Source organism: Ascaphus truei, chromosome 1 (assembly GCF_040206685.1).
Source record: "Ascaphus truei isolate aAscTru1 chromosome 1, aAscTru1.hap1, whole genome shotgun sequence".
NCBI lineage: Eukaryota > Metazoa > Chordata > Amphibia > Anura > Ascaphidae > Ascaphus > Ascaphus truei.
This window is the reverse complement of record NC_134483.1, coordinates 224,363,273-224,388,660: the sequence shown is the minus strand read 5'-3', so window position 1 is coordinate 224,388,660 and position 25,388 is coordinate 224,363,273. Positions and strand designations below refer to the sequence as shown.

The window sequence follows — 25,388 nt, the reverse complement described above, 5'->3', positions numbered from 1 at the left end:
GTACAGGATTTCTCTCTTGCATTTGATCTGAGTATATAGCCATGCCGCAGTAAATAACGACCTAAATTGTATATCTTTGAGGTATTTGAAAGTCTGTATCACCTCTTGCCATCCCTTCTTTTCTATCAATATATAATCATGGCAATAATAGCACTATACTGTTCCCCTTAATATCTTCATTGCTGGAGGCATTACATACGTTTTTAAATCTGTAGAAAGCATAAGCGACGTTGCACCACGAAAACAAAAACGCGTGTATTAAAAAATAAAACAAGTAGAGTGGATTGCTGCTTTAAGTTGTTAATTTTTAAATATAATTTGAGGGTCATTAAGGGCTGAATCCCACTATTCTCATCCCCAGGGGCCCTACAGTCCCAGATATATTTACGTTTCTATTTGTTGCTTATTTTTTCCTTTTGGGAAATCAATATGGTCTCCAGGTCACATAGGATAAGGGGAAAGAAACAGTGCCTATGTAAGACATGGGTAGGTCCTGTTGACACCGATATCAAACAAAAGGGAACAGCTAAAGGAAGTCAGACCCCTCCCAAGTTGTTGCATATTATACATACAAATTAAATAACTGTGTAATAGTTACAGCTGTCTGGTACCTTGACACCTACTTCACAAATAAGATCGAGTGGTTCAGACATGACATCTCTTTAGGTCATTCTCCACACGCACCACCTACCTCCCTTCGCACACCTACCTGCACCCTCAGCTCATTTTCCTCTGTGACTGAGAATGAAGTCTCCCTGCTCCTCATCATCTCGCTCTACATCGTGCCCCCTTGATCCTATTCCATCCCGTCTCCTCCACTCCCTCTGTCACACTAAGCACCATCCTAACTCAACTTTTTAACCTCACACACCTGACACATTCCTGTCTTCTTTTAAACATTCCCTCATCACGCCCATTCTAAAGAACACCTCTCTCGACCCAACCTCTCTAGATATGCCCTCTCTTCTCCCCTTGGCCTCCAAGCTAATTGAGCAGCTTGTATACAACCGCTTAACTCCCTTCTTCTCCTCCAACTCTCTGCTTGACTCTTTGCAATCTGGTTTCCATCCTCTATATTCTACCGAAACAGCAATAACAAAAGTGGCCAATGACCTACTCACGGCTAAGTCTAAGTGGTCACTTCACCGTACTAATTCTCCTGGATTTCTCCGCTGCCTTCGACACTGTTGATCACCCACTTCTCCTGCACACTCTCTACTCCATTGGCCTTCGTGACGCAGCCCTCTCCTGGTTCATGTCCAACGTATCCAACCGCTCTTCCAATGTTTCCCTCTCTGGTGTCTCCTCCACTTCACTCGCTTTTTCGGTTCAGGTCCCACAAAGCTCTGTCCTTGGCCCTCTGCTATTCTTAATCTACACCACTTCTCTTGGTGTACTAACACAATATTTTGTTTTACCTACTGCTTTCTTACTATAGTAAGTATGCATCTTATTGCAGCATCCTATGACTCGCAGAAGTGCACCTATTATCTTTCCTTAACTCCGAGTTACGCCGTAGAGTTCGTCGTGTGTGGAGTGTGCCGCGGTATACCACTATCGCATTGTTTCTGTTAGAAGGTGAGTTCATATTTTATTTAACAATAAACATTAGAATCTTAGTAAAAAAAAAATACATCATAAAATAATGTTGTATTTGTAGCACGCACAAAAAAGTCTGGAATTGAATGTGAACACGCTGTGTTCTATAGGGGGGGAGGGGCGATAGACAGGGAGTGCTGGTACTTCCATAGGTGTGACGCTGTGTTCTATCTTCCACAGTGCCCAGCATCCAAAAGCTCGTGGCCCCATTGTACCACGTTGTGGAATATGTTGGCGCTTTACACAAAAACAATAAGGCCTGGGACAAAGAATTTGGTGCTGTTGCTTGCTGCCGCCCGCTCTACCAGGAGCTTTTTGGTGTCCTGGCAGACGAGACAGCAAGCGCGCTTGGGAGGCGGGTATCACTGTGTGTGTGTCACTTGGTAGCTGTCAGTGTGTGTGTGTGTGTGTCATTGGGTAACTGTGTGTGTCACTTTGAAGTGGTCTGTGTGTTTGTGTGTCACTGGGGAACGTGTGTGTGTGTGTGTGTGTGTGTGTGTGTGTGTGTGTGTGTGTGTGTGTGTATTATATAATATTTTAAAAATTAAAAAAAAAGACATGTTGTGAGAATAAATTATTTATTAACATTGTGCAACTTTGATAAATATATTCACACACATATACACACACACACACACACACACACACACACACACACACACACACACACACACACACACATAAATCACACACACACACACAGTGACACACACACACTGCCATACAGTGACACACACACACACAGTGACACACACACAGTGACACACACACACACACACACACACAGTGACACACACACACACACAGTGACACACACACAGTGACACACACACACACACAGTGACACACACACACACACACACAGTGACACACACACACCTCTGTGCTGCCTCTACTCTGTCTGGTCTGGTGGCTCTGCTATCTCACCGACACAGTAGGTAAAATGCCGGCTGCAGCCCCATTGGATGGGAGCGGTCATGTGACGGCTCCTCCACTCCCCCAAGCGGCAAAATTTCAAACTTGCCTGTCTCTTCTGATTTTCTCAGCCTCCGCACGCATCAGCACGCATGCGGAGGGAGAAACTATAGCCGCGCTGATTACAGATGCAGGGGCTTTGTTCATCTGTTCAGCGCGGCTCAGCCCGCCTCAGTGACGCTGATTCCACTATGTCCTAGGCCTAAGATTGACATCAGAGAAGGAGCTTTCGAGAAATGATACACACATTGTTGGCAAATTGTTATGCAGTAGCTTGTTATATTGTTTAACGGGCTAACCGTAGTTTGTGATAGATTACATTATAGGGTATAGAACCAGAGACACCTTACAGGTCTCTTCTTCAGGTGTGCTTTTACTAACTGTGCTGGTAAAGCACGGTGCATACCAGGTCAATCTTTCAAACTCATCCTTAACAGAAGCATTTTTTAAAGTTATTGAGCGGTGTTGACAGGTAAAAGAAAAGGTACATTTTGTTCGCTGTCAAATTCACTGGAAATATCAGTAAACAGGTCCTTTCCACACAGCATAACAGGAGCAATTAAACAATCTTTGGCAATTTTCCTCTGAAAATAAAATAAACAGAATAGCAGTAATAAAAAAAAAAAGGGGGGGGGAGACATAATTTGCTATTTCCTAGTTGTCTGCAACAGTCACTTGGATCAAATTAAAGCTGCAGTATAATTGAGCTCATTAGTTAACCACGTTGCTGCAAGGCAAGACTGCAACACATCAATGCAATGACTGAAGGCCAGATACAAATGGGTCAATGGAAGCCTCTGAAATGGTCAAATTATAATGTGCTCTGCAAATATGAATGCTAAGAACATAACAACTCACACAGTCTGCTAGCTACATAGAAATAGCACTGCTCAAATAGAAGCCGGCATTGCCATTCATTACAATAAGCCCAGGCCAGATGAACCACACATTAGAGTCTGTAAACAAGGCTATTCGTTAGAGAATAATTGTCCATGACTGGACTCCATCTAAACGAACCATAATGAAAAACAATTAATTATTAATCCAATGAAAAAATCACTGTATAATCTATCCCAGTACAAATAATGAAGACGTCATATTAACCCATTTGCTGTGACTGCGTTACTGACAGTGAAGGGGTTGACCACACTGCTTCGCAAACAGCCTTACGGTAAGCCCCTTAATTATGTTTATCGCTATAGTGTGCCTGTCATCCACAGTACCAGTGCTCTGAAGAACCAATTCTACCAAATCCCATTTTTCACAGCACGCTCTTTTTATGTACAATGTTCTCTTCTACCACACAATTCCTGTGCGTTTCCAAACATCTTTGTTTATTTATATTAGTATTGCCACTCCCAGCACGCCTAGGAAGCTAGGCAGAGCTGCTTGCTGTAGATCAGGGTTCCCCAACCTCAATCAAAGAATAAGAATGTCCAGCATTAGAAGTTTTTTCAGGGCTATCAACATCTCTATGTCCATGTAATATCTAGATTATATCATCTTTCCCTTAGAATCAAATACCTCTCATGTGAATATTGTGCTTAATTTTTTGCTTCTGTCTTCCTCTTCCAAAGCAACTGGGGGACTTGAAGCCAAAATACTGGTGTCCAACACTTTGTAACAGCTTGTGTGGTATTCATACTACAGGTCAGGAAGGCTTGTTCCAGATTATATCAACTGTTGAGGGACCACTGTTCTTGATCATTTCTACTGGAAAATGTGTAATATCCCCAGACTTTTATAATGACAAAAAGTCAGTGTAACAGCACTCGCATACAAAATAGTTCATTATCGGGTGCTTTGCAGAAAACCTATGTACAGTAGATTCTAAGGGCAAATGGGATACGCTTTTTTGATGGAGAAAACGATAACATTTATAAGACTTTGAGCTCAACTTTTCGGACCCCACTGAACTTCCTCAGAAAAAAGGTTCAGGAGTGCTTGTGCCTTGTTATGCCCTGATCTTGCCAGGCAGATCTTCTGATCTCCCAGAGAAGTCCAATGCATATAACATTGCTCACTGCTTCACTTTATTCTGTTTAGCTCTTGATTCTAAAGTTTTCCAATAAATACTCATGATTATTTTATTTTCCTCTATCAATATATCGAAAGGTTGTTGAGAATAAACTTTCAATTCACCTTTCAATTAGTGCATGTATTAGGTGATAAGTACTTTAATTGAAGAATAAATATAAACTTTCATCCTTCCACTCCCTTCCACTCAATGTACAGCTCAACCCCCTTATAACGCTGTGCTTGGGGTCCAAAGAATCACATGGCGTTATAAGCGGATCGCGTTACAAATAATGTGCAACTGAATGCATTATACAATAAAGTATTTAAGATACCAATAATCGTGTTGTAAAGTATCCATAAATAGGAAAATTGGGAGCCACGCTTGCATTGCGGTATAAGCGGATTCGCGTTGTAACAGATCGCGTTATAACGGGGTTGAGCTGTATTTCAGATTAATTTAGAAACCAACAGGTTAAAACTACATTTGTACCAGCCTGCGGGTTGTATATCTCTAACCATATACATTTCCTGTCTATAAACATCCAGGTTTTTGATGACTGTAATTTTTTTTACCAAGTATGTTACAAAACATCTAGTGTTACAAATGTAATAACAGTAAATATGAACCTTTAAACAACAATCTGAATGTGTTTTATAGTTTGCTTCTCAAGGGCGCATAGTCTTTGAGAGATGATGTGCATAAAAGATTATTGATAGTAGACTGAAATCAGTGACAAGTCAATTATTTATACCATGTCATATCAAAAACTAAAACAGTTAAAGCTGCAGTTCAGTCAATATCCTGCATTTGTGTTTTTTGTAATAAATCAGTTCTGTAGTAAAAAAAAATACTTTTAGCATTTTCTGTTTTTAAAAAAACAACTTTGAAAGACCAATTTTCTTGTATTGTATTTTAACAGCCATTTGCTAAGGCACTGCCCCTTCATGTCCTGTCACAAGCCCTGGCACACACCTTTGTCAGCCCTGCCCTCCCTCTAGCACATGTCAGTGCAGGAATGCTCATGAATATTCATGAGCTTCCACTGAGAGACAGAAGCAGAAGAAAAACAGATCCCTTCACTAATTATGTCACGAAATTTCGCCTATCAATACATGGAGAACGAATTGACCTGCAGCTATACAGTTCTTTAGGTAATTAGAGATTGCACACATAAAACTATTGAAGTAAAAAAAAAAAAAAAAAAAAGACTGAACTGCAGCTTTAACTCCATGACACAGCGGAGCACTGACAGAGCAGAGGTTCTAGAACATATGCAATAATTCAGCTCAGAGAGACAGTGGGAGAAAGATAAACAAGGGACATTTTCAGGGAAAATGCTGGTAACAGTTACATTTTGGGCGCCTAACGCACATAGAAACCATTCTTTTTACACAAGATTATAGAGAGCTCACAATCACTTCACAGGCATCTCTTTGCAGATGAAAGCACAGAAGAACAGGATGTTAGAAGGGGGAAGAGGAGTGGTAGCGAAAAGGAAGCAATGGATGGGCAGAGGAATGAGACAAGAGAACGTGCACAGGGGACTGTAACACATGCCAAGTATGCATAGCAGCTAAATGTTTCACATAGGAGACGTCATGTGACCCAAACTGCAACCGTGTATGTCAAAAGGGCAGCAGGAGAGATTACAGTTTAGTTGGGTATTTACACATGTATGTAGGTATGAGCGATTAGATTTTCCAATAGGCTTCTAAAGATTTTAACTACAAGATTGCATTACGTTTTCTTGGGCTAACTGAACCTAAAAGCTGGTTGGAAAATATTGTACACCACACGTAAAAATCCGAGTGGTGAACGGAAATGTACGTACACAACAAAGGCTTTAGCACTGAGCAGAGTATCAACCAAGAGGCATCAACAGCAAGAGGGTGTGACTGATCTCTACCAACTATCCGGCTGCCCATGCAAAAACCGTGTGTGGGTGACGAGGTTACTGGAAGGGAGCCATCGGTGTAAGGGGTGCAGGAAAGAATTAGAAATATATGGGAGGAGATATATTGAGGGAATGGACAGTTTAAACTCTTAAATAAACAAAATGAAGTTCTGTCTGGCGGGTCAGGAAGCCCTTGTTGTAACTTACCTTGTATGACTGTTTGAGGACAGGCTCTCCCAAGGCTGCACACTGCAGCAAGTGACAGCGAAGGATCCCACACAGCTGCCATCCAGCTTCATCAGCAGGGCTTTAGCCGCATTCTCCGCCATCTTCCTGCAGTCATGGGCCCGCTTCAAGATCTGCGTGATGTTTTCGTCGCCTGACTGTTCAGCTAAATCACACAACCAGGACAGACAGACATCTTGTAATGAGTATATAAAAATAAACCTGCTATATTCAAAATAAAAACAATGGTATATTCATTCTAAATAAAGGGGGCAGAAGTCTTCCCTATCGGATACTCTGGAATGAACTAAACCGCTTTGGTTCTGGAGAGGCCTCAGTGTATTGTCCTGCTATCACCTCAACTGGAGAAGAGGTGACACTGGCTTCCACAGTGTAGGCCAGAAACCGCCTCTTAACCATTTAAAAGCCTAAAGACTGGGCACCGGTCTTCCGGCGCTCAACCATGTGATCGCTTGGTGTAGTTAATTTGGTCATGAGCAGAGCCCCCCCAGGATATGAATGGTTTGGGGGGGGGGGGGAGATACAGAACTTATGTTCGGATCGCATTCACTGTGATCCCCCCCTAGAAAACAGGCATTTAATGCATGACTTGCCCTGTCATTTGGCCCCTAGGGTGCCGACCCTTATGACATGCAGGTAATTAAAATTGGCACAACAAACAACCCCCTTTTAAAAAGGAGATGTCTACATTGGTGCCAGTAGGATTTTGTACGTGTGTGTATAATTAATACCTTTACACTATAACTTCATAACTTCTACTTTGCCACCTAGAGATGTGTGAACTTTTCGACCAAGTTCACAAACCTTGGCGAAATGTTAATTTTTTTTGTCAAACTTCAAAAAAAATCGAACTTTTTCAAACGTTTGCCAGCAGTTTGCCAAGTAAAAATCTCCACAGCCTCAAATATGGGTTTTGGGCAATAGGGAAGAGAGGGGAAAGGGGGGAGAGGTGGAGAAAAGAGGGGGAGAGGTGGAGATGAGGGGGAGAGTGAGTCCTATTTAGAGTACCCATTGACTTACATACCTCCCAAAACCCTTATCTACACATTATGTGGGGAGATACCTGTAAAAACATGATCGATACTTTGGAAATAAACCAATTTACATATGCAAATGTGATCACATAAATATACAGATATAGTATATGACCAGGAATACGACTCAGGGTGGTCTTCTTCATCAAATGATGTAAAGAAAATGATGTCCACACAGGATCACACCTTTAAGCATTGTATATCTATCTATGTCTCTGTTAAGGCCAGCCTGAACGCAAATGAGCTTTTGTGACTGCTGCTAACCATGCTGTTTCTCTGCATATGGCATGTAGTAATTCAGCATGAATATTTGAGACGGGAGCCACTTAGTTCTCACCCACTGATCCGACACCTGCAGCTCGGAACTGCCCAAGAATGAGGGACTGCTCGCTTTCTGCCAGTGCCAGCAGCAACTCGTACGCCTCGATACACTGCTCACTGAAACCAGAGAGAGCAGAAAACCCAGGATCAATACTGGCTTAAACAGCCAAGGCACTTCATCTCGAGACAAGCAAGGAGATCTTGACATCGCACAGGTAGTGCGTAATCCAGTGACCCACAGGCGACCTTAAACTCTGCAGCATTAAATACTGTGATCAGTGTCTCCATGACATCTGTTATTAAACCCCACAATTTATCAATGTTAAAGGAAAAAAAGGAACTGTAAAAGAAGAAGATTAACCTACAGTATGTGTCCTTACTTCACAAGAGAAAATGAATGACAGATAATCCCTCTCCTGGAGGCCACTTGCAAAATAATGTTTTTATAGTAGGTGATGTTAGTTGCCATATTGGAGAGGATGTTTTTCCATCGGAGCAATATAACAATAAAGAGCTTGTTACAAACAAGATTGAGACCACACAGGAGTCTTCTTTTAGGGCACAGTTCAAAGAAACACACACATTAAACATTCTGCATCCAGCAGGTGAGAAGATAATAAGGTATCGGTCAGAAAGTGGAGAATGGGGAAACATTGCAGAAAGCTGCCATGGGAGAACATCTGATGAATTGCAACTGGAGTTCCAGGAGAAAGCATAGGCAGGTGTCAAAGGTTCACGGGAAATGGTGGAAGTGCAGAATGGGGTTTAACTGTAACATTGTAGACAGAATATATGCTAGTTTAGAGCCAGGCCTCACATGAAACAGTGTTGCTTTTACAGCAAATGTACTCACCATGTATATTCTTCCCTGTGTCTTTATAGACAAGTACTTTTAAATAAAATAATTTCCTCTTCTATTCTATATGTGACCCATCAATGCAACATATTAATATTATTTCTGCATTTGTGACTTTTACGTGTACTCCTGGTAAGTGTAGCTATCTGCTCATTTACACAGAGTGGAAAATTCTTTTGACTCCAAGATTTGTTGTCCTGAAATAGGTTCCTCATCCCCTGGGCTCTGTGATAAAAGTCAGGTTGAATAATGAGCTACCCAATGATCCTGGCGCACACACACTTTATGTTTGGCTCAGTGTTCAAACAATCGGAACTGTGGAAGAGACCTTTTCAGATGGCTCAAATGGCTTTGGAACGCCACAGAATACATCAGCAGGATAACATTGACTGTAGTGAACTCGGCAGTAGATTTACGTGCATAGGCTTGTTGGCTAGCCCCATATCACATCATTCAAGGTACACATAAAAAGGGATGTGAACCTGGCATTTTAATACAACGTTTACAGCCACTGATTCAGACATTGGGCCCCCAATGTTTATTTAACAACTGTGAAGTAAAGGAAAACTAATCTTTACTGCTTGTGAATTGGATAATAAAAAATAAAAAAACATTATCCACTGTAATACACTTTTTTTTTTTTTTTAATTATTTGAAAACATTTTAGAATGTGAAGGGTGTTTAAATATCTCCGTGAATCTACAGAGATAAGCAAATTCTCGCTGCAAATTGGGACAAAAAGCATGCAGCCTGTACAAACGACTTTGCAGTATGCACATTGAAAACTGATTAAATACCAGAGAGGCCTGCATTGAATTGTTTGCAGTTTGCACTGACATTAAACAGGTTCAAATGTTTCCCCTGGAAATAAAATGTTACTTTCCACTCTAGATAAGTTTGAGCTGATAGTACTAGCTGCACCCACCACTGATCATAAACAATTCCTATTTGTTGAGACAATATATTTTTGTTACAACGAGATGCTGTAGGGCTAACATTATAGAGTCACTGGTGCGTTTCTCTGGCATGTAGCCTTGTGACTCCTGGCTCACCTGAAGCATGAGGCAAAGGCTCAGCAATACATACGCTGTCATGTCGTATTAACAGATCCGTTCATGTCCCTGCCAACATTTTCTCCTCAGCATTAATAACCAGAGCAAATGGAGGAGAAGGGCTGTCACTATAGCTCGCTGACAGAGTTACCACGCGCGCGCGAGAACCATAAACAGGCAAGGATTTAAACGTATTGCGATTTAACCCTGTCAGAGCTGGAACGGTCCGAAATGTTTAACACAAAAATAGGAGCGCATGGAAAGAGAACCAGAAAACCCGAAATGAGTACATAAATCTTTCTAAAATAAAACATGAAATACTACAAAAAATTGTGTGAAAATGAAGGTCACATAACACTACATTAAGATGTAGATCAAAAAACGCCCGTGACACACACCAAGGATCGGGTATTGACACCCGAGCTCACAAAGGGAGCACTTCCTGGTTGGTAAATAGGAAAAGGAGACTAAGCCAACAAGATGGTATAAAACAGACCTTAGTGCCCAAAACCCTCCTAATGGCGTCCTCGTGGTGTCTCTGGGCAGCAGCGCTGAAGTTCGTCGTCACAGACGTAATGTCGCTGCGGGTGACATCATACGTAGCGACGTGACAACGGACTTCAGCGCTGCTGCCCAGAGACACCACGAGGACGCCATTAGGAGGGTTTTGGGCACTAAGGTCTGTTTTATACCATCTTGTTGGCTTAGTCTCCTTTTCCTATTTACCAACCAGGAAGTGCTTCCTTTGTGAGCTCGGGTGTCAATACCCGATCCTTGGTGTGTGTCACGGGCGTTTTTTGATCTATGTGGTCTACATCTTAATGTAGTGTTATGTGACCTTCATTTTCACACAATTTTTTGTAGTATTTCATGTTTTATTTTAGAAAGATTTATGTACTCATTTCGGGTTTTCTGGTTCTCTTTCCATGCGCTCCTATTTTTGTGTAATATGTGCTGAGTCTGCCCCGCTGATCACGGGAGATTAGGAGCTGCAGGGGAGACTTGGAAGTCGAGGGAGAGCTTTTGGAGGGACAGCGCGCGCAAATCCTTTCTACAGTCCGAAATGTTGCAGGCCCCTCCTGCAAAAAGCAGGTGAAAAAGTTAATTAACTGTTAACTCCCCAGTGATACCAAGATCCCTCTCCCAGTGAGCCCAGGATCCCTCTTCCAGTGAGACCAGGATCCCTCTCCCAGTGGGACCAGGATCCCTCTCCCAGTGAGACCAGGATCCCTCTCCCAGTGAGCCCAGGATCCCTCTCCCAGTGAGAACAGGATCCCTCTCCCAGTGGGACCAGGATCCCTCTCCCAGTGAGGACAGGATCCCTCTCCCAGTGGGACCAGGATCCCTCTCCCAGTGGGACCAGGATCCCTCTCCCAGTGGGACCGGATCACTCTCCCAGTGGGACCGGATCACTCTCCCAGTGGGACCAGGATCCCTGTCCGATTGTACAATATTAGCAGCAGTTAGAAGTTTCCTCTCTACAGAGAGAACGTCTAATTTTTGAGACTTCTGTTTCTTAAATATAAAATTTGCTGCGTCTGCCTCCGAGTGGGGTTTGCTTGCACCCTTTGCACTGCATTGCATCGGTGGCGCACCTGGCCGTGAAAGGGTTAACGGTCAGTGATCTCTGCAAGCTTGACTCCAAGGGTGCGTGTTAACACAGCACAGCCCCCCGGTGAGAGAGCTGCAGGTTCCATGTTGCCAATGGCAGTGAAAGGTTGACGTGCAGACACTGTGCAATGCCGCCTATCATGTGTGGCCTGGAAAGGACCTCAACTGCAGCTGCGAGTTGAACCTCCAATCCGCCGCTGAGTCACAAGCGTGAAACTCCGCACATCCCGTAGTTACTGACCTGAGAGGGAGGAAGAGACAACCGAGATCCATGAAAACGTGTGCAAATTGGACACACCCAAAAGTTTGAGGAAACAATGAAACGCATGAAGTATTTTGAAGCATTGGAAGCTGCCTGAGCGTTTGAGTGAAGACGTTGCATATTTACCTGTACTGCAGAGCGAGCCTGAGGGCTGTAGCGTTTGATTCATATTTCCCCACCAGCATGCTCATTCTCTCAGCGTTGCTCTTACACTCTTCCAGTGTTATTGTCAGCAAATCATTCTGGGATTTTAAGTGCTCGATTCGACTGCAGAGAGAAGATCAATATTTTCATCCCCTCATGTAAATCATTGCCTGGTTTTTTTTTCTTCCAGGTCTGGAGGGATCTGCAATGCACTGATCAACAGGTACTGGCAACCAGGCTGAACTGCAGATCAATAAGCACTTAGGAACCATCATTTTACCAACCTATAGTTAGAAGGTACAGTACAATTAAGTCTGTTAAAAAAAAATATATATATATTATATATATACACACACACAACACAAACAAATAGTAGCGCTAGTAGTGTATGAATATGTGAATGATGATTAAAGGGGTGATATAATAAATATAAGACTAATAGAAGTGTACGTGATGTGGTGAACAATGTAAAGTAATAATAACACATAAAGAAAAGTGATGAATTATATTAAACCAATCCTAATAATAATGATGATGATGATGATGATGATGATGATGATGATGATGATGATGATGATGATGATGAAATGTCCAGTTTCAGGAAACAGTCCTTATGGAGTAGGCAAGCTTCATAGTGATCTAGCCTGATCACAAAAAACCTACAAGACAAAAAAAGAAAAGAAGCGCCAGCTCCACAGGATAATACTGTAAATAAAAGGAATTTTTTATAACATGGATTAGTCACCAGGACGTGCACTCACATATTGGGTAAAAACACATTCGTTTGAGACAATCTGTATATGGACGCTAGATGTTGGAGGACGGAACAAGTGCTGATATCACTTTGACGACAGAAACCATGTTGCCAGGGCTGTGAGGGACACTCATCTGTTGTCGGGAGAACTTCAGACAATTTCCTGTCTCCTCCTTTGCCAGATATAACACAACAGAGCTCCAGCTCCTCCGTAATGCTACCAGCCGCGCTGACCGGCGTCTCAGCCAAACTGTAACCCGTGAATCGGGCAGTGCAGAGCACTCACAAACACCCAACATGGTTTCTGTCGTCTAAGTCAGGGGAGCGCAATCTTTTTTTCCCTGCGCCCCCTGCCAGCTGTTCCCCTCTCTGCGAGCCGCCCCGCCTCTTACCTTGCCTCCTTTGTCGGCGTCATGACGTCACGGTGCCATGGCAACGCGTCTACAGAAGCAAGGTAAGTGCAGTTTACAGAGGCCTTCGCCGCTTCCCCAGCATTTAATTTAAGTGCCTTCGGGAAGCGCGCCGGGCCTCTGTAAGCCCCGCGCGCCCCCCCATGCGAATCTCGCACCCCCCAGTTTGCGCACCGCTGGTCTAAGTGATATCAGCACTTGATCCGTCCTCCAACATCTAGCGTCCATATACAGATTGTCTCAAACGAATGTGTTTTTACCCAATATGTGAGTGCACGTCCTGGTGACTAATCCATGTTATAAAAAATTCCTTTTATTTACAGTATTATGCTATGGAGCTGACGCTTCTTTTCTTTTTTGTCAAATATATATATATATATATATATATATATATATATATATATATATATATATATATATATATATATTACACATACATATATACAGTGGTTGACAAATCACCAAAAAATCTATTCGCCACACAAAAAAATCTACTCGCCACCTAGTACCAAACGTGTGCTGCTTGGGCCAATATTTACTCACCCGGGGGTTAAATCCACTCGCCCGGGGCGAGCAAATGTATAGGTTTGTCGAAAACTGCATATATATATATATATACACGTTTTCTTTCATCTCAATCACGTTATTTATAGCAAATCTGTCCAACAATTTTCTATTTTGCAGATATATTGATACAAACTATTTTGTTTCACGGCCTCTGAAAATGGGCAGCACTGTAAATGTTCTAGAAACTGCTCTATAACTCTCTTGTGATTACTGCAACTGAATGGCCAGAGAATCCTCTCTCCTGTCACACACCAGCACTTTACAGAAACTATGCGTATAGTATATTTTATGGACTTATTTCTGTATTGCTAGGTTTTGCACCTAACCTCTTTGCTGCCAGAGGGTCTTGTAATGTATTGAGTTGCTGGATCCTCTGACAGCGAGGGAATAACGTGCATGTTATGAAGAAACAGGCATTAGAAATAGCAGTACAGAAGCTGTTAAGGCTGAAAGTAAACATGAAAATCATCAAATTTAGTCAAAGTCCCCAAAATGCCCACAAATTCTGTTTTTTTAATGACAGATTTATGTATAATATATATATATATATATATATATATATATATATATATATATATATATAATGTATATATTACTGTATGCTCATTAGCATGTCTTAGACAGGTCTGCAACCCCGCCTTTCACCATTATCATCAAGCACACAGGGCTTCCACTGCAGCAAGGGATTCTGGGAAATGACAGGCAAATGAGCACACAGTGCCACCTTTTGCTTCAAAACCATATCACATGGTCCCCTATAAGCTTATGCTTGCTGCATTGCACCGCTTTTGAGCACAGCCTGGGTTAAGATGCATAGCCAGTAAACCTACCCACAGATAGCTATTTCGACCTTAATGGGTCTCATCAGTGTGAGGTTGGTTAACCTGTGTGTGTGTGTGTATATATATATATATATATATATTTCATATCATACTGTATATATATATATTTTTTTATTTTTTATTTTTTATTATTATGCCCTTTTTTGGTCGCAAATGTCCATAACGTGCCAATGTTACAAATGTGTTAACATTTCACAAACCCCCCAACAGACCATCACTGATGCTAGTTACTTCCTTCGCGCCACGAAATACACAACCATGGAAAACCTCATGATTATTTTGAATCTCACTTTCAGTAGGATAAGTTTTTTTTATACAGCTAAATGTTGGCGAGGTGCAGTTTCAAACTCTCTCATCTGTTTTCTTTGCAATAAGACCCTCCGGTGCCAAGGGAGTTAAAAGTGCTGGTTCTGTCTCTCGTAGACAATGCACAACAGTATCGACTGCAAAACTCTACAAAGTCATAAGCTCTCCTGAGAGGATAAAAGATGTAAATCTCTTCCTTTCTGAACACCTGTAATCCAGATGGTACAAGTGATATCGCTCCCGCTTCTAGATTAAGGGCAGATTTATAGCCACTCAAGAGAGCTTTTCAAATGTTCTCTACCTGTATATTACTCATTGCCAAACATAATGGCCTGTGGCACAATGTTACATCTGGAATGTGTGCAGTCGTTTCCAAAGAACAGGCAGTTTGGGAATATAGGTATAATGATTTTCTCTGCACTTACTGTACTTTTATAACACGATGGTTAAGTGAGCCAGACAAGACCTTCATGCGAAATAACCTCTTTCAGATTTAAGACACCAGGTTTAAAAAGCATCAGGTATCATATATTTAAGTCTAATGTTCACTCTACAACTTTATAATTGGCCTTTCCCAAAAAATAAATATGTGCTTGTTGACATGTTTTCCGAAGCCTCCAACTTTTTATATGCTTTTGTTCAGACTATGAAGAAGTGATCTTGCTATTAATATATTTAATCTCAATTGCCTGCAGGCTTCCATGTGGCAACATGCTATGCCTATAAGAAACCGGTTTGCTGTCGGGTAGGCATCGCACGCCTCTCTGGCAGCAAGACGGCTAATGACGCAGCACTACTTAAAGTCATTTTAAGTAGTACCGGTGGTTCTCGCCATCCGCCATTTTGATTTACGATGAATGGAATATCCGACAGATCACAAAGCATTCCCCGGAACGTGTTAGCTGACGTCGGAACGGACTGTCCGCCGCTCATTAACATGGGATTTGCAGTCTGACGTTTTCACTATCTGCTGGCAGCGTGCGGAAACGGATTCTGTCGGATAACTGAGGACCGCCTGTACTATTTTGGGTAATAAGAAACCGGAACAACCCAAAACCTGACTCCAATTGACATACTGTTATAATCCTTTAATTAGTCACGATTTTTGCCACTGGCAGAGGTGCCTGTCATATATTTCCCCTTTATTCGCTGCCAGAAAGGTCAGCTACGCTTTGGCAGGGAACTAATTAAAACAATATTTCTGATCTATTGGCATTGACGTGGTTTGATGGTCAGATGGACTTATGATGCAGGCGCAATGATCATTTAATACCTTGAATGAATTAATACAACCACAGAACATCCCTGTTATCCAAAACCAGAACACTGCATTATATTGTACTGCCATTTTTCTTAATAACCACAAATGTCAACGTATGACCTTGTACCTGTTTAACCTTTCGGTCTCCACCTCAAATTCTCGGATCTTGTTCTCGGAGATGGCAGAGCCATGTGAGTACAGAGTCTGGAAAATCTCCTGGATGTTGGAGCAGTCTTGCAAGGAATGGGCTAGGTGCTCTGCCACACTGCTGGACACCTGCAGAAAACAGGCCGATTCAGCTTCTCTAGAACAGGGAGCCCTTCACTAGTAGAAAACTCTTGGTTACGTGAGCTCAGCCTGCGACTAAGAATAGGGTGACCACCTGAACCTTATTATCAGGGAAAGACTCAACCAGTCTTCTCTATAACATGCATCAATCATGTCAGTAGACTTCCCCAAGCTGGTAAATTGCACTGAGCTCCATGGTGAATGAGAGACACGAAGCCAGGATAGAGAGTCTCTGTTAAGCAGGGTTAGCTAGTTACCATACTGTAGTTTGAAAAACATACATAAGAAGCGGGTAGTAAGGAATAATGATTGAATAATTATTACAACAAAGAAACGATTATAAAAGGAGTATATACATTTTTCTCAGAAACATTTCCCCTCCAAGAATACTGTGCAGTTCTGGCTCTATTTTACAGCGGTGTGTTTGTAGTTGCCCAGTTCCAGTCACAATGGATATACGTCCATTAATTTAGATACTCACCCCAATGCTGCTGATCTCTGAGCCCAGCACAGGCCTCTCTGATGAGGAGGACTCTGACCTGGTCTTCGACAGCTTCACCCGTTCAGCAATCTACGGATGACAACATTTACTGCAAGTCACTAAACGAGGCATCTTTTCTTCCAAGTTTGCAAAGCTTTTCTAAACGCATTACAATTAACCAAGTATTTCACCGTATGTTAAGTCTCTTTATTTCTTTTTGCAGGATAAACGGCAACATAGTCCAAAAAACATAGTTTAAAAAAAAATATATACTTCTGTCAAATTCCATCATGTCAATGTTTGGTACGAATGGCCTTCACATGCTTTGTTACTCCGTCAGGATCACTGCATATTTGCAATCGCTGCTGTATTATTTCCACTATGTGATTTTACACTCAGCGTTACGTCTACAGCAAAAATGACCCTGCAGCCAATGTTGGAAGCGCTAATATTCTCTTCCTTCTGCTAGGTTACAGCCAAAGCAAGGTACTGTATAAGCTCCTCACAAATGGGATGCACATTCCAAGATATTAGTTATTGGGGGGGGGGGGGGGGGTGGGCGGGGTTGCAGGCAGCCTTTTTGAGACCAAATCTAACATGAATCCAGACCTGCACCGTAACCACTACTCTATTATACTTCCTCTCTATTTTCTAAAAGCTGCTTTGCAAACAATGCAGCGTTGTTACCTCAGTTCACCCCAAAACAGTATCAATGTCACTTTTGAGATTGTTAAAAATATATATATATATGTAGCCCTGTGTAATTTTGGGGTTACGTGTCTTTCTCCTCCTGTGCAATAATCCCTGTTAAAAGGGCAGGTTTGCCAGGAGTAATCATGGGGTTTGCCCTCACCTTCTGTGCTGTGTATTATTTAGTGAAGGAAGTGACATCAGGCTCTGTGTCCACTTACAGTGACACAGGGGTGGTGCCTACTGAAGATATATAATATGCAGCACTTCCTGAATTTAGTGTGTGTGCCTCACCACCTGAGTGAGGTGAGTCTATCCAGCAACCTGTCAGGGCTCTGGCAGTGTTTGTGGCCCTCCCTCTAGAGAGTGATGTGGAAGACTATACCTCTTACTTCATTAGGGAGTAAGGGAAGAGCTAGACCTGCTTTCAGTGACCTTGACTGGGAGTGTAAGGTCAGGGACTTCCTTTGGGTTGGCAACCTAAGAATGAGTGGCTAGACGACCAGCCACTATGATGGGCGGCTGTCCATGCCTGCTGTTAATAAAGGATGCCAAAGAAAGATATTGCTTCTGTCCTGTTTGTGGAGTCACTTGGGAAGAAGGTTCACATAGAGGTTCTCTTTCAGAGACTCCTCCCTGCTACGCTGGTGGTCTGGAAGAGATGGAGGCGCTGTACCATGAGTATAACTCAGCATTACCTCATATGCCAGTCCTGATGCCATTCCCCTTAATACCATCAAGCGGGAGACTCAGGAGTCCTGTAAGCCAGCAGGTGCATCACACTATAGCCATGTGTAACCAGAGTAGTATTTCGCTAGGGGACCCTATCTGCGATTGGGGGGGGGGGGGGATGGGTAAACCCGTTACATATATTTTACAGGAGCTATATTACAGTTAGCTGTTGGTAAGCGCTTTCACTTCATTGCGATTCCTGTATATATACACACTGAGTGGGTGGAGTGGCTGGAATACATTGCATTGGACGCTCCTCTGGCACAGAAGGGGTTACAGAACCGTGGCATCTTTGATGTGACAGAAGAGCCTTACAATGATTGCTCAGTTATCTCTCTCTCTGCAGCTTAAGTTATGCCACAGGGGTTTCTCCCGAGGGGGCACAGACACCACAGCCCCTTAATCGCCCGCCTGCAGAGCAGCTGAGGACACGACGATCTGCCTCTCTCAGATAATGTCAGGCATTAGCAGGCTGCACAATGGCTCACCTTGGCGATGGGAATGTCATTGCTGCTGCTGCTCGTGCTCAGCTCACCAGTGCTGGGGTTGACTGGTCGGCTGGCAGAAGTCAGGCGACCAGGACTAGAGGGACCCGTGGCCTGGACACTTTGCAGCCGGGTTTGCAATTCCCGCACCTGAAATGAAAATCGGTACACCTTCAGCTTTATACGTCGCTAGCATAGAACTGCAAGCACGATTTAGAAAATATATATATTCATGCATAAAATAAAATGACTTACTGCAGTGTAAATGTGTGCGCGCACGTATATAGACATATATACCATGAAAACGTTTAGTTTCACACTGTAAAGTGCTACGTATACTGTTTTTACAATATAGGAATATATGTGTATGCAATAGAAATTACATAGTTACATAGTAAATTAACCATACCTAAACTTGGCGTTAGCTATGACTTACTACAAGGTGAATAACTACAATAACCTATTTCCTCGATTCTAAGACGCACCCTTGATTTAATAAAATAAAATTTGGGGGAAAAAACCCACTATATTAAATGTGCAGATTTTTTTTTTTTAAACTAGCAAACAGTAGCATACAGTTATCTGCACTAGAGAGAGGCAGACACAGAATGGGGGGAGAGAGAGAGTATCGGATGAGCAGAGAGAGAATGGATGCGGGGGAAGGAGAGAATGGGGGAAGGGGGGAAAAAGGAGAGAAAGGAGGGAAGGGGGGGAGAAAGGAGGGAAGGGGGAGAAAGGAGGGAAGGGGGGAAGAAAGGAGGGAAGGGGGGGGGAGAAAGGAGGGAAGGGGGGGAGAAAGGAGGGATGGGGGGGAGAAAGGAGGGAAGGGGGGGAGAAAGGAGGGAAGGTGGGAGAAAGGAGGGAAGGGGGGGAGAAAGGAGGGAAGGGGGGGAGAAAGGGGGGAATAGAGAGATGGGGTGAGGAGGGGATGGGGGAGGAGGGGATGGGGGGAGAGAGACAGTGGAGGGGCTGGGGGGGAGAGAGACAGTGGAGGGGATGGGGGGGAGAAAGACAGTGGAGGGGATGGGGGGGGAGAGACGTGAGGAGGGAGACAGGGGAGGGGGGAGACACACACAGAGTGACAGAGAAACACACAGAGAGACACATACACACAGTGACACAGACACACAGACACACACACACACACACACACATACACAAACACACACAGAGTGACAGAGACACATACACAAAAACACACAGAGTGACAGAGACACACACACAAACACACACAGGGTGACAGAGACACACAGAGAGAGACACATACACACACAGAGTGACAGACACACACAGAGACAAGGGAGGGTTTGGAGGGCTCGTGGGGCTGGCAGCCGAAGCTGTGAGTAGCAGAGGGGGGGCGGAGGGCTCATGGGGCTGGAAGCTGTGAGTAGCGGAGGGCTCATGGGGCTGGAAGCTGTGAGTAGCGGAGGGCTCATGGGGCTGGAAGCTGTGAGTAGCGGAGGGTTCATGGGGCTGGAAGCTGTGAGTAGCGGAGGGTTCATGGGGCTGGCAGCCGAAGCTGTGAGTAGCAGAGGGGGGGGAGCGGAGGGCTCATGGGGCTGGAAGCTGTGAGTAGCGGAGGGCTCATGGGGCTGGAAGCTGTGAGTAGCGGAGGGTTCATGGGGCTGGAAGCTGTGAGTAGCAGAGGGGGGGGGGGGCGGAGGGTTCATGGGGCTGGAAGCTGTGAGTAGCAGAGGGGGGGGGGGGCGGAGGGCTCATGGGGCTGGAAGCTGTGAGTAGCGGAGGGCTCATGGGGCTGGAAGCTGTGAGTAGCAGAGGGCTCATGGGGCTGGAAGCTGTGAGTAGCAGAGGGCTCATGGGGCTGGAAGCTGTGAGTAGCGGAGGGTTCATGGGGCTGGAAGCTGTGAGTAGCAGAGGGCTCATGGGACTGGAAGCTGTGAGTAGCGGAGGGGGGCGGAGGGTTCATGGGGCTGGAAGCTGTGAGTAGCGGAGGGGGGCGGAGGGTTCATGGGGCTGGAAGCTGTGTAGCAGGGGGGGGAGGGGCGGTCAGCTCGTGGTGCCGCTAGAGCCGCACCGCTGTGGGCCGCAGAGGGGGGGAGGGAGGTCTCGTGGTGCTGGCAGCCGCACTGCTGAAATCTTCTGTGCGTCGCATGGGGACCAGCACTTCAAGCAACCTGAGACAACCGAGAGTCACAAGGGGGAGAGCGGGCGGGGGGCCGTGGTTCAAGCAGCCGGCTACCGCGCTTTTTGGTAAAACGCTGAAAGCTGCACGCCCTCCGTCTGCAGCGCCCCCAAGCAGGTTTTTTTTTTAATTAATTTTTTTAGTACATCGATTCTAAAACGCACCCCTATTTCAGAGATGTGAAATTGGGAAAAAAAGTGCGTCTTAGAATCGAGGAAATACGGTAATAAATAAGATTTCATTCAATTAACTTTTGTCCACTTCATAATATATTTACTTCTTTGGGGTTAATATGCATCTCAAGATACACTAACCATCCACCCCCTTCCCTCCTCACCCTGGGGAGCCAACCCCCACAAACACATGCGCTACCCCAACATACCTAACCCCTTCTACAAGAATGGTTAATAGCCCAATGAGCCAAAGGTGGCTAATCGGACTGTAGGCCAAAGTAGTAAAAGAAAAATATAACATACATATATAATAAATGCAATCATGTATTGTAGGTCTGCTATGAAACCCTGGGAAGCCAACTGCAAAAGCAGGGCGTGGCAGACCATGCAACCAGCGACATCAGCAGAAAGGGAGGTACGGGCCAATAATATATTATTGTGTGTATATTGAGAGGGCCTAGATAGCCGCACTGGCACACTGGGTTAGGCGATTTGGGGTTAGGTGAGTTGGGGGGGAGGGGTCAAGTGAGTTGGGGGGGTTAGGTGAGTTGGGGGAGGGTTAGGTGAGTTGGGGGAGTTGAGGGGAGGGGTCGGTGAGTTGGGGGAGGGGTTTGGTGAGTTGGGGGAGGGGTTAGGTGAGTTGGGGAGGGCTAGGTGAGTTGGGGGGAGGGTTAGGCGAATTGGGGGGAGGGTTAGGTGAGTGGGGGAGGGACTAGGTGAGTTGAGGGGAGGGTTAGGCGAATTGGGGGGAGGGTTAGGTGAGTTGGGGGGAGGGATTAGGTGAGTTGGGGAGGGCTAGGTGAGTTGGGGGGAGGGTTAGGTGAGTTGGGGGGAGGGTTAGGTGAGTTGGGGGACGGTTAGGTGAGTTGGGGGTGGGTGGGTTAGGTGAGTTGGGGGAGGGTTAGGTGAGTTGGGGGAGGTTTAGGTGAGTTGGTGGGAGGGTTAGGCGAGTTGGGGGGCAGTTAGGTGAGTTGGGGGAGGGTTAGGTGAGTTGGGGGGAGGGTTAGGTGAGTTGGGGGAGGGTTAGGTGAGTTGGGGGAGGGTTCGGTGAGTTGGGGGAGGGTTAGGTGAGTTGGGGGAGGGTTAGGTGAGTTGGGGAGGGTTAGGTGAGTTGGGGGGAGGGTTAGGTGAGTGGGGATGGGTGGGGTTGGTGTAGGCGCTTGGGGCAGGGACATTAGACCTTTCCGGGACGAGGGTGGTAGGTTTTAACCTGTAATTTGCCATAGCGGTTAATAAGGCATTGCCTTGCAATGCCGTACTAGCCTCTTTGGTAGGCAAGATGGTGGTGGGGGGGGAGGGGGTCGGGTTTAAGGGGGAAGTTGGGCTAGTTAGTGTGGTTTGGTATATACAATAACATCTCTAAAAAAAACTCTAGCTTTACAAAGTGTCGCGGCCCCGCTGGTATAAAAATAAATAAAAAGGAGTTAAATAGTCCACGTCACGTGCTTAGAACTTTCTCAACGTTACACAAGTATAACCTCATTCATTTGTGATTTCCCTTCAGAATATCTCAGAAGTTTCTGCAGGTAACAGGGACGTTTCACAGACAATTCCAGGTCCCTTGAGAGGCGGGAGCTGCTATGTGCTGCCAACGTCCAATCAGATCTGTTGTATTTATACATACTGGATATACACGCTCCCTATATGGAAACTCTGCACATCAATATAATAATCAATGTACACAATGTTATGCAAAATAAATCTCTTAATATAAGGTCAATACACTTTGCAATAAATTTCACGTTTTTATTTTTTCGAACTAAATTCCCTAAAGCAAATGTTAATTTGGATTAGGCCTTTTGAAAAGCATTAACCTGCTCTTGCAGATCTCAATAGATGTACAAGTGCAGATTAAATGGAACACTTTACAAATACAGTGTCACACAGCGTATCAAATAAACTATGCACAACAATAAAGTTGTTCTTTTACAGAGATCGCGTCACGTATCATGTATTTTTAGAATGTGTTTCGTTAATTTATCACATTCATTTTGGCGACTGGCGATATATATGAACTGGTGGTGTTTTTGTGGGCTTTCGCTTTTCTTATCCCATTGTGTGTCAGAAAGATTTATGAATGTTGCGTTTTTTGGCTTTAAGGCATAATCAATGTATTTCCGCTGTGCTTTCCACGGAACGTGGGGAACTGCACGTGGCTAAGAGCTAAGGAGGAAGCAGCAGTGCACCCCTGGTAGATTCGCTAGGAAACCCTGGGGAGCCTTCTGCAAAAGGAGGACGTGCCGAACCATGAAACTGATGACATCAGCAGAAAGGGAGGTATGGGGCACAAGGACCCGGCCTCTACACAGTCTGGCTGGCATAGCAACCCAGATAGCAAGATTACAACAGAATACAATAATAAAGTACATTTAGTACAAATAATCACGCTTTCACCAATTTTCTTTAAAAATATATTAAATTAATGGAATTTTCCAAAAACAAAGTTTACAAAAACTTAATTTTGAGCCCAGGAGGGGACTAGTTCATTAAAGGGTAACATTAACTCCAACAAATCATTATATTATATTATTCTATACTTAAGTAATAATCCCCTCAGAACAGGGCATTACTGGCCAGTAATGCCCTGTTCTGAGGGGATTATTACTATTATAGGATAAATGTAGGCTTTTTTTCCATAAATAATAGACACTTTTGTATAGTTATATAGATTTTTTTAAATAAAATGGTAAATACATGAAAGCACCTCTACATACACTTACACTGCAGCTATCTATATCCACACACTGCCACCCCCTGTGTACACACACACACTGCAACTACAGTATACACACACACACAAACTGCAGCTACACACACAAACTCTGCAGCTACATACATATACACATACACACACACACACACACACACACACACACACAGAGAGAAACTGCAGCTACAAACAAACTGCAGACAACCACTTACTTTGCAGCTACACAAACACTCTCTCGCTCCTCAACTCAAAATGAAGCTGTGTTCACGGAGGGAGGGGGATAAGTCACTGCCTGCTGCTGCTATCTGGCCAATCCCCTGCCCTGTCTGAGAGCTGTTCCTGCCTCCTGACCAATCCCCTGCCTTGTCTCAGAGCTTGTCTGACAAAAGGAAAAGCTGATTGGCTGGAAATAAACACATTGGAAATAAACAAATTGCAAGCTGCAAAAATTCTGGGCATCAGAGACTATAATCAGAGACTATAATTAGAATACTGCGCACGCTTTTGCCGGGGTCACACCAAGTGTGCATTCTAAATGAAAATGCTTTTGATACCCACTGAAAAAATACTGATAAGAAGAGAGAGACAAAGACAGAGGACACATCCAACAGAGCAATTAGCAAGGTTTCCATCACCGATGGAAAATATAGCGTTGTGACTTTGCACTTGTGTGTACCTTCACCTTTCATCAGTCACATGAGCCCTCGTGATAACAGACTTGCAGGAAAGCAGCCAGCCCAGCCCAAGGAGCTGTGACTGATGACAAGCTAAATGTACTCTAATCTTATAAGCAATGGATCGCAGCCAAGAAACGAAAACCTCGGGGAGCGGATGGTAATGGGTAGGTGCAATAAACCAAGCGATTCCAGAAACTGGCATTACTTCATGTCTCTATGAACAAATGCAGAGCCGACCGATAAATACATACATGGGCACACCAAAACCCTCTTGATTAACCCGATATCTAAAACAGAAAGACTGAACGATCGCTGGATCAGTACAGCTATACTTTGTGGATATGAAACAGAGACTATGTTCCTTTCTGGCTGCAGTAAAGTACATTTCTACGTCAAAATGTTGCACATCAGAATAAAAAAATGACCTTGTGTTATTTAAAGGTTTAACCACAATTATTTCATATGGTTAGGTGTTTGTTCATTTGTCTCTTTAGGAGACTGGGTTTTGGTATCCTGCTACACAGAATACGATCTTTGATTATATTAGGCAACGTAGAAACAAACTTCTGACTTCTTTCCCAGAACAGTTGTTTTTGGTGTTGTTGCTAATTCATGTTGAAATCCCTCATTTTCACACAATCCAGGAGAGAGATGTGCATTCAGAGAAGAAAGCAGTCAGTCTGCCCGCTCGCCATTTAATCATTCTCTCAGACAACCCTGCGGGTTTTGTGTTTGCTGGGAGATCACATTTCTTTTAACTGTGACCAAGTGTTTCTGTCAGCTGTATTTCATTACTGTATCTGCTTGATACATTAATTCCTCAAAAACTTTTCTCCAGTAAAAGAAATTGGCGGG

At 43.9% G+C, this 25,388-nt stretch overlaps 1 protein-coding gene across 4 annotated transcripts in view; it reads right to left on the bottom strand.

Moving 5' to 3' along the window:
- The window catches only part of MCC (MCC regulator of Wnt signaling pathway), a 366,135-nt gene that overhangs the window by 35,727 nt on the left and 305,020 nt on the right, over nt 1–25,388 (bottom strand). For all 4 annotated transcript variants that reach the window (XM_075601563.1, XM_075601553.1, XM_075601572.1 and 1 more), the window contains 6 exons: nt 18,834–18,980; nt 16,924–17,013; nt 16,282–16,430; nt 11,997–12,137; nt 8,106–8,206; nt 6,696–6,879 (listed from right to left, as the gene is read on the bottom strand). In XM_075601563.1, coding sequence (XP_075457678.1) covers nt 6,696–6,879; nt 8,106–8,206; nt 11,997–12,137; nt 16,282–16,430; nt 16,924–17,013; nt 18,834–18,980 — 812 coding nt within the window. The remainder of the gene's footprint in view (nt 1–6,695; nt 6,880–8,105; nt 8,207–11,996; nt 12,138–16,281; nt 16,431–16,923; nt 17,014–18,833; nt 18,981–25,388) is intronic.